At 44.5% G+C, this 9,918-nt stretch overlaps 1 protein-coding gene across 2 annotated transcripts in view; it reads left to right on the top strand.

Annotated features, from left to right (window-relative positions):
- The first annotated feature begins 1,614 nt into the window (after nt 1-1,614).
- The window catches only part of LOC147883970 (ABC transporter C family member 4-like), a 60,528-nt gene continuing 52,224 nt past the window's right edge, over nt 1,615-9,918 (top strand). The window contains exons 1-2 of one of the 2 annotated variants that reach the window (XM_087398387.1): nt 1,615-1,687; nt 4,668-6,899. In XM_087398387.1, coding sequence (XP_087254513.1) covers nt 4,797-6,899 — 2,103 coding nt within the window. In that variant the 5' untranslated portion in view covers nt 1,615-1,687; nt 4,668-4,796. Of the gene's footprint in view, nt 1,822-4,667; nt 6,900-9,918 lie in introns of both variants that reach the window. The other variant, XM_087398385.1, reaches the window with a different exon arrangement.

Here is a 9,918-nt window from a genome sequence, read left to right as displayed (position 1 = left end):
TTCAATTTTAATGATCTACATGGGTGCAGTGTCCAGTGATAGGTGGCAAAGCTGCGCCAAAAGGCTGCGTGATTATAAATTGTCAGGTAGCTTAGGCTAGAGACTGTGCTACATGAAGCAGTGCAGAGATGCCGTGTGTTGAGCTATGTGGTATTCAGGACAAATAGATTGCGTCTCATTATTACGCCAGTGCGACTTCATGATGTCGGAAAAATTTTCGATGAGAGTGCAAGTCCGTGTAAAATTCAAATATTCACCCAGAAGCGCATCGCATCGTAGCCCCAAAATAGCCCCGAAAATAATTTCGCGATGGCTACACCCAAGCAAAGGTTGACCCTCAAATAAATAGAGGGCTAGCTAGCAATCGCATTGGTCACCCTACTAAAGTCTCAAGCGTTTCCATCAAAATAATGTGAGTCTCAAGCTCCTTTCATCATGGGACAAGGTATCAGGGCACGTTAAATCATGGCATTTCTCAGCCAGGCAATTGAGGGGAGGGATAATCATGGGTTTAATGTTTCAGTGCAAGTCTCATTCTCCCTCTCTTTCTCTCCCCAACTGTCATTCACTCTCTCTTTCTCTTTGCCTCTTTCTTGTTTTGAATTCTCAAAAGGAAGTCATGAGCCTCTCTACTAGGACTTTCATAGAGAACACTTAGCCCATAGGTAATGATGCTCTGCAATAGCTAACATGCAGCTCATCAAAGCTACATCACTGAAAACAAAGAGTTGGAATAGCAAAGCTCAAAACAAAGAGCAATTCAATCCAAGAGCAAGTGGTAAGCATTCAAGTGCACATGAGATACATGCCATGGACGACAAACTATAGAGCCAACTGAAGACACAATGAGTAGTGCCAATAGAATAAGGTGCGATTTTATTTCCCTTGGTTTATCAAGCAAGTTTCCATGAGTCGTGGCATGAAGCATGTGGTGAACTCCTGGTGAACTGCTTATTCTCATTTTACTATTTGCAAGACCAACCTTTAAGGACTAAATTCATAATCTATGATAGCCAGCCTCCCCTAATGGTGTTCTAATGGTAGCGACCAGCCAAGGAACTAGACGCAAAGGCTTAGAGCACGTATCTCCAAAAGTTCCCATAGGTAGTTGCAATGTAGCTCATGTTGGATATGAATCGGGGATATGAATCGGACATGTGCTCAAGTGGCACAAGAGGCACAAGGTGCATGCACTCTCTCTCTCTCTCTCTCTCTCACGCACATGGATAGACAAACCTTTAAAGTTCACACATTCTTGCTATGATCATTTGGCTCCCATAAAGTAAAGTAGAGTTTATTGTAGTATTTAAAGAAGTGATGAGGCAACTTCCAACTTCCAACTCAGCAAGTGCCAAGGGGATACTCCTTCGTAAGTAAAGAAGGGCAACTGGACTCTTCACGTTAAAGTCGACTTTCATTGCTTGAAGTTAATGCATGAAGGTTGATGCCCCGTCCACGTGAAAAGGAGTGCCCTCCGATGTTCATACGCATTGATTAACGTACTCACCTACCGCCTTGGTCATGCTTTCCCCGTCGACGTTTAGCATCACGATTCACAAACACCAGAGTAGAGAGTACTTGGAGCTCCCCGAGGCCCTCTCTCTCTCTCTCTCTCTCTCTCTCTCTTTTGAGAGCCCCCCCACAAGAGTCCCTTCGGACCTGGCCTGCGGGAGGTAGATAAACGGAGGTAGATAAACAGCAAAAGTTGCCCCTGCTCTTAATGTAGCCGTTTTCGTTATTTCTTTATTATGGAGAGTCGACTTTAGCGCCCTGCGCCCTGCGAAGTTTTGCGAACAGCCCCGTGAGGTCCGAACGTTTTGGGTGCGTAACTGTGGGTTGGCTGAGGTTTGTGGTTTGTTCGTCCTTATTTCTGTATCAAGGGTGGCTGCTCTTGTCAAAAGTTGGATTGATTCATTCCAAATAGGGGTTTCCCTTGCCGCAGCTCTTGTCGAAAGTTTGATTCATTGATTTGAAACAGGCGTCTCAGCTGGTCGACTGTGATAAGATTGAAACTGGTCGGTTGCTATTTGTGTATTCATAGAGAACAGCGACCACAACGGTTTCAAACCATTGCTCCCGCTCAAAAGCAGCTGTTCTCCTGGGTGTTGAATGTAGCGTCCCTGTTAAATGGCATGCATCATTTTAGGCGCGGTGAGCTGAATGTGGTGCATAATCAGTCGGAGGATGGGGCGAGCAGAATGCGTTTTGCTGTTTGTCGGTAGTTCTGTTAAGTAGGTTGTGATGTGTCAACGAACGCTGTACGTACGTAGAGTGGAAGGCTAGAAGAGCATCCGAGAATATGTCTTCGTATTAATGAGCAGCGCGTCAATCCTTTGCTGAGCAGGTTGTGTAGAGTGGAGGGAAGGAGAACGCAGCCAGTGGCCACGACGCCTTCTGGTGTGAATGGGTGGCTCGTTATAATAAGTAGAGTGGAGGGATGAAGAAGAGAGCAATCACGACTTAGTGGTGAGGAGCAGTCGTTCGTGAATGTCACTGAATGTGTGCCTGAATACGTATTGTGTAAGGGTTCGAGAAGAGCATTCAAGAACGTGTCCCGTCGAGAAGAGTATCCAAGAACTGGTCTCTCGATATGTCTTTACTGTGCTGCGTTGGGAGGAGCAATGTACGTTGTTTCAATGGGTCGCCTGATATGTTGTCGTTGGCAACAACTGAAGGTTGTGGGCAGGGTAAGCGGAGATCGTGGATGGGTGAACAGTCGAGTGTAGGAGTCGAGAAGAGCATGCTCAAATGTATTTTGCTGCTCTTGTCAAATGTATTTTGCTGTCAAAGGATTACTGGTAGTCTCTGTTGTGAGGCGGACAGGAACGAAGGTTCTGGGCACAAGAATTGAAAGGGCCAGAGTCCCTAATGCGCTGTGTTGTTAACAGCCAGCTGCGGGATTGAGCAATTGAGCACGGGGTGAATGGGTAACAAGGTTAGAGATTGAATGCGAACTTAAAATTAGGTGTACATGTAGCTGCAAGAAGTCGGATTGTTTGACTGCGCAGGGCAGAAGAAGAGCTTCAAATCAGAGAGGAGCGTCCGTGGATGCAGGCGTTAAGTTGTGAGGGTTTTGGTAGAATAAAGTGTAGTAGTGGCTTAATAAAATTTATTTGCATGACGAGATGCCCGTTTGGTTTCTTTGTGTATTTCTGAATTGAGATGTTTTTGGTTTTCTCAATTCACACTCAAGGAAAGAGGTCGTCATAGATAGCCATGTAGAGAACAAAGCTCTAATGGCCTCATTGCAAATCCAATGCCTCTGGGCTAGAGTCCCTCCGATAGGGGTATGTCTTGCCATCTCTGTTCCTTCGATAGAGGTATGTCTCTTGCCGTCTCAATTGCCTTCGCTTTGTTGACTTTAGTGTCACGTTGATTGGCCAAGTTTTGGAGGGAGGGGTAGGCGGAGAGGGGCGGGGGCGGGGGCAGGGGCGTAAGAGGGGATATGTTGGAAAGATTGTCTCTCTTTTATGAGATGACGTACTTATAGCATGTTTAGGCGCACCCATTTTCCCTCAATGCACCTATGTTCTACTCTAGAAATAAGGCCATTTTCAACCTCCACTAATTCTCCCTTGCGTTTCATTATCACCTTACTCTCTCTTTGGTATTAGGAATAGCCATTGGCCTTGGCACATTTATTTTGGTCTTAAGGGCCTTGGCACATTTGGTGCATGGAATCTTCTAGCCAAAAGGTTGGGGGATCCTTGGGCTTAGGATTGAAGTTTTAGGACTGGACTCGTGGATTCTTAATTTTGACTTTTTATAAAACATAAATTAAACTACCAAAATTTTAACTGTATTTAGTCAATTAGAACGGGAATACGTTTGGTCACTTGTTTTTAATGTTTATTTTTGGATGGTAATACATTTGGATAAGTCACACTTGTTAACCAATTCCCCAAGTAACATATGAATTTATGAAATATAATGAAAATTGGTTATTTTGATCCTTATCCCATTGTATATTAGTATTTAGCTTTAGTCAATAAAGATAGGGTGGATCCATTCTCATCATAGCTCTTTAGACTCTTAACCGTTTGACTTTGGAGTTGTGGCTTATTTACAAGTTTCAAGAAGTATTGGAGAAGTTTTTAACAATTTTCTAGCTAAACCAAGCAAGAGATGGCATTGCTTCTTCTTAAAATGATTCCCTTATGTTTTCCTCCTAAGCATGTCTAATATGCCTTTTTAAATTAAAGAGGCCCTTTCTCTTAATCTTAATCAATCTTAGGGGGATGAAGATGGTGCAAACACTTGAGAAGTGTGATTTGAGATGTTGGAGGACTCACATGTGCCTATTATGTATAGGACTCCCTTACAAAAAAAAAAGGCCACACCAAGGGGTCCAACACCCCCTCCGAGTTATGCAATACAAGTGGCTTGTTTTCCCCCCAAAAAAAAGAAAAAAAGTATAGGACTCCCATGCTCTCTTCCTCATATTAACGAGCTCGATCTCCTCTCCTCCCTTTTCTCCTCTCTTAGATGGTCTCTATTTTTTAACCCTCTCCATTTCACGTCCTCTCCTCTCTAAAAGATTTTCGTTAATTTTTTGCGATGTGAAGAAAGAAAATTGGAGGTTAAAAAAAAAAACGCGGATATTGAATACAAATTGGGTGAAAACGCGGGAATGGATATGTCCAATTGTGTATGTGATGGATTGACAGGGGCGAAAATGCAGGCGAAAAGTGTGCATGCAAAAGGATAAAAGGGGGGGGGGGGGGACATCAAAATCAAAGGATCTAAAATCGGGAGAGCAATAATAATAGGCCAGGATCAAGGAAAGGAAGGGAAAGATGTCGTGGATACGAACAGAAGATTGCAGGGGACCGTGGGAGACACTGACGGCGGAGACACCAGTCTTCGATCGCATGCAAGAATGGTTGGCCTACGTAGTTTTTGCGCCCTGCTCACAACACTCGATCATCGCCTCCATCGACATTGCCTTCCTTATTATCGCCTCTGCTCAGCTCATCTTCTTCCGCTTCCATGGCTCTTCTTCTTCTTCCTCCTCCTCCTCCTCCTCCTCCCAAGCTCGCTTCCGAGCTTCCCCCTCCTTCCTCCTCCCCTTCGCCTCCAACCTCCTCCTCTCCCTCTCCTCCCTCTCCCTCACCGCTTTCGATATCTGGTTCTCCTCCTCCCATCCCCCCCCCCCCTCCTCCCCCTCCATCCGTGAACTCGCCTTCTCCTGCCTCGCCTCCCTCTCCTCCTCCTCCTCCCTCGCCTTCCTCATCCACGAATGGCGCTCCTCCTCCTCCCGCCACCCACTCACCCTCCGCACCTGGTGGTTCTTCTCCTTCTTGACCTCCGTCTTCTCCTTCCTCAGCTCCCTCTTCCGGTTCACCTCCTCATCCTCCGGCGCCCACGACCTTCGGCTCCTGGCCTACGACATCTACGCGCTGGTGAGATTTCCTGCAACTTTCTTTCTCCTGCTTGCAGCGACCAGTGGGCTCACGGGCATAGAGGAAGTTTCGGCTCCAGAGGGCGTCAAAGAACCCCTGCTCCAGAACGGATTTGGATCGCCAGCGCGTCCTGTTGCTGTGATATTAGCTACGAGCGGCTTCTCAAAGGCTGGCTTCTTCAGCAAGGCTACATTCACTTGGCTAACTCCCCTGCTACGAGCAGGGTCCAAACAGTCCCTTGAATCCGGAGATGTCCCCCAGCTCTCGCCAAATGATCGGGCGGAGAACATGTATAAGCTGTTCACTTCCAACTGGCCTCAGGAACCGGGATCGCGTTATCCTTTCAGAACCACACTGCTGAAATGCTTCTGGAGGCAAATTCTTTTCAGTGGTTTTCTACAGCTGATAAGATCTGTTTTCATGTTTGGGGGTCCGCTCCTTATAACTTCCTTCTCCAACTATGTTTCCGGCATCCGAGTGTCTCGTTACGATGGGTATGCCCTTGTCTTAATGTTGCTGGTTTCTAAAACCGTCGAAGTCTTCTCGTATCACCAATACAATTTTCAGTGTTACAAGCTCGGCAACAATGTACGAACAGCTGTCGTCACATCACTGTACCGAAAAGGATTGCGTCTGTCTAGCTCTGCCAGGATGTCCCATGGCGTTGGTCAGATCACGAACTACATGGTAGTGGATGCCCAGCAATTGTCCGATTCCTGTCTGCAAATGCACTTTGTTTGGAGCATGCCTGTGCAAATCATAATTGCATTGACGATCCTATACACTGTGATTGGTGTAGCCTCAATGGCCGGCCTAGCTACTATGGTCGTGGTGGCTGCTCTGGCCATGTTTGTCTCGTCGAAGCAAAGGTATTTCCAAGAATTTGTGATGAAAGGGAGGGATTCCAGGATGAAGGCAATTAACGAAGTGCTGCATTACATGAAAGTGATAAAAATGCAGGCATGGGAGGAATACTTCCAACAGAAAGTCGAAGAGCAGAGGCAAAAGGAGTACAACGCACTTAAGAAATTCGTGTGGGCAGCGGGAACAAATATGTTCAATCTCTGGAATACTCAACCATTAGTTTGCAATATCTCATATGCAGTAGCCATAGTACTAGGCGTTAATCTGACAACTGCCAGGCTATTCACAGCAGCCTCTCTGTTCCGGATTCTTCAAGAGCCAATCAGAAACTTTCCGGTAGCAATAGTGACTGTATCACAGGCACTCGTTGCGTTAGATCGAATAGAGAGGTTCCTGCAAAGCACTGAAATCCAGCAAGGGGCCGTGACAAGGGTCTCGGAAGTACAAGAGTACCCAGTGGTGGTAGAAGGGGGAAATTTTTCTTGGGACGATGTAGAGAGGACTCCAGTTCTGACTAGCATAAATCTGAACATCAAGAGAGGCTCCCTCATTACCATTGTTGGAACTGTTGGGTCAGGAAAGTCCTCACTGCTGGCAGCTTTGCTTGGGGAGATGGTCAAACTCTCTGGAACTGTAAGTTCATTCACATGCCTTAACATCTTTTCAAACCTCAATTCTAAAAGTTGAAGTGCTTGTCCGATCCGTTCTATTGACATAAGTTCGTCATATTTTCTTGGTCTGGATGCCTTTTGTTTTAATTATGGACAAAATTGCATATTTTCAACGCTAGGTGCAAGAGTTGCCTCTATATTCTCAAACTACAAGAGACGTTTTATTTAGCATTGTTAAGTCTCTTGGTTTACAGGCTATTGGAAGAAGCACATTCACTGTTATAAGCATTGATAGGCGTCTAGAAGAAGCACATTACCTGTTGTAGGCGTTGATTTGTAATACTTGCCCTTTGTTATGCACCTCCTGGTTTCTTGCAATCTGTACACTCCTCATCTTATTTGAGGGTGATGTGCCAATTTACTATTTGGCCCTCCTAGTGATATAAAAATAGTTTTTGGATTCAATATAAGGGGCATATGTTAGTTGGCCCCCGTTATTATTGTTCCTTATGAAACTAGTCTTAATGGGTCTCAAGAATGTGTGATATACATGTAGAGTAGTCAAACATTAGAATTGAATGGAGTTAACCTAAACCATGATAATGATCTAGAATTGACACGAACATTGCCACATGGAGTAGAATCAAGGTCGAAAAATGTGCAAAACACAATCAAAAGTGGTGATAGATGGCAAGTTTATCTCCAAAGTCATATTGAGTGTATAAAAAGTGCCAGAGTGATAGTTGCATTGCGTTTAAGATCAATGGGCTTCAAAGACATGTGGAAAAGTTCTAGCAACGCTTTATGTGGCATTCGCAGAATGGATATTTATGAGCATAATGATAAGTCTTGTGTTGTAATTAGTTTTTTTGTTTTTTGCATAGATGTTCCAATCTATGGCCCCATCATCTTTAAATCATAATTGGAGGTTTAGGCATTGGACAGGGGGGAGCTAGAATCCTAAGCCACCGATTCATTCTATCTAGTTGCACTTTATATTGAGTACATGCCGCCCCATATATTCCAACCATATATTACCTTTCTAGTTCTCCACCTTTCTGCCACATTTGTTCTACCTGGGTCCCGCACTACTCTTAGCTAACACCTCTTACGTTTTGAAAGCCATCCCTATCAAGTAATTAATTTCTCAAATCACTAGGGATGGTTGTCCATGAGAGGACTTGCTATATGCCCAAAAGCTGTCCATAATCTATAATGAGCCCTTACACAAGTCTTAACAAGCACATTAAGTGACGACCTAAAACCCCATTTTGAAGGTGATCTAAGCTTTTGATGCACCACTCCTTAATAATGCAAAACGGGTTAATTTTATGTATCTTTTAATTGTTTTTTCCAATGTACTTTTTTTTAAAATTAAACTTTTTACTTTTGGTAATGCATGCTGTAAGGATATAATCTAAACAAAATATGATCTCAAATGTCCTATGTAAGGATTCCATTGACATTAAATAATCTAATCCCTTTGGTTTGGACTGAAAGTCAAGGACATATTTGAACTTGAGCATAATCTACGCATTCCTTAAATTCGTAAAGCGGCATGTGCCTCTTATAATGGCATGAAGATGTGTTTCCTAACGAGATGCTCATAAAATATGAGCTGCACATCTTGTTGAAGGAAGCGAGAACCTTTAGGCTTGTGTGCATTCATATCCTCTCACATATCGTATCAATAGTCTCTTGATCTTCTTTTACTATTAAAACTGAAAACAATTGGGTATGTCGTCAGGGGATGTGAAACCATACTAGGAACCCTAAAACAAATATGTATTCAGCTTTGAAACTGTAAGATGAATTGGTGATCAGCCTGGTAGAAATGCAGCTTGGATCTTCGATTCGCAGCAGATAATCACCAATCTTCATCTGACGAGGAGCAGCAGCACATTTCTTCTAGGAATCAACAAGAACTGAGAGATGAAGAGAGAGAAGAAAGAACACACAATAGGGAACCCCGGAATGAATTTGCCAATTAATTAGTTTGTGGGGGGCGGAATGTCTGAAGGCTCAGATTATTAAGGTCTGAAATTGAGAAGGTTCGAGGGCCACGCAGTCGAAATATCTTGGATGTCATCCAGAAGGTTTGTATGCCGACATCAGCGAGTATATGAGGGGGAAGTGGGGGGGGGAGGGGGCAAGGCAGAGAGGGGGAGGATGACAAGAAGAACTACTCGAGCAGGATAGCCGAGTGATTGCAGTGGATCTCAGGAGAAAAGCAGTGAGCAAGACTGAAGAGAAGATGCGGGTGCTAATGAATGAAACTTCATTCTCTTCATCTTCTACGACAATCGTCTGTGAAAATTCGACATCCCGAGGCATCGTCAGCTTCAATTTTAGGTCTTTTCTCCACGGATTGTGGAGCTCTCTTCACCCTGATCATGTTCAATGTTTTTGCTGCCCAAAATATGCCGCTGAGCAGAGGAAGAGAGGGGAGGGCTGAGTGGAGAATGAGGGGAGGGCTAAGGGAGGAGCCGAGGGAGAGGGAGAGGGAGAGGGAGTGGGAGAGCTGAAGGAGAGGCGAGAGGAAGCAAAGGGTGGAGGGAGCGGAGGGAGCAGGGAGTATCTGAATGTTAAGCTTAGCTTAATCGAATTACTAAAGTTAAATGTGAATTATAAGGGCCCTAAAATAAGGGCTGGACCCCCTCGAAGGTCTGTATTGCAATAGAATAAATTTTGTATGATTCGCTCATAAAAGAGCATTAGGCTGAGTACAACTCTTCAATGATCTGGGAGCCCTGAGGCCCTTCTTTTATAGACATGGGCTAGCAAAAAGCCTGATCCGCTTTTAACTACTACTTTGTTCAAAAATAGACTTTCTTGCTTTTTGCCCACCGTGGGGCCACTGTTAAAGCCTTTTCTAGAACCCCGTGGGGTCTTCTTTAATGGCGCCATTTCCTTGGTGGTTTTTGGCCTTGTGGGACCTGCTTTTTGGCACTTGCTCCATCATTTGTGAGCTCTTTTGCACTTTTTCAAGTCCTACAGAAGCACCAACACTTAACCCATGAAAGGTTAGCGATATGTATGCA

Source organism: Dipteris shenzhenensis, chromosome 27 (assembly GCF_047967505.1).
Source record: "Dipteris shenzhenensis isolate YYH24624 ecotype China chromosome 27, Dip_SZ_1.0, whole genome shotgun sequence".
Classification (NCBI taxonomy): Eukaryota; Viridiplantae; Streptophyta; class Polypodiopsida; order Gleicheniales; family Dipteridaceae; genus Dipteris; species Dipteris shenzhenensis.
The sequence above is the reverse complement of the archived record's forward strand: the minus strand, read 5'-3'. Positions and strand labels throughout refer to the sequence as shown.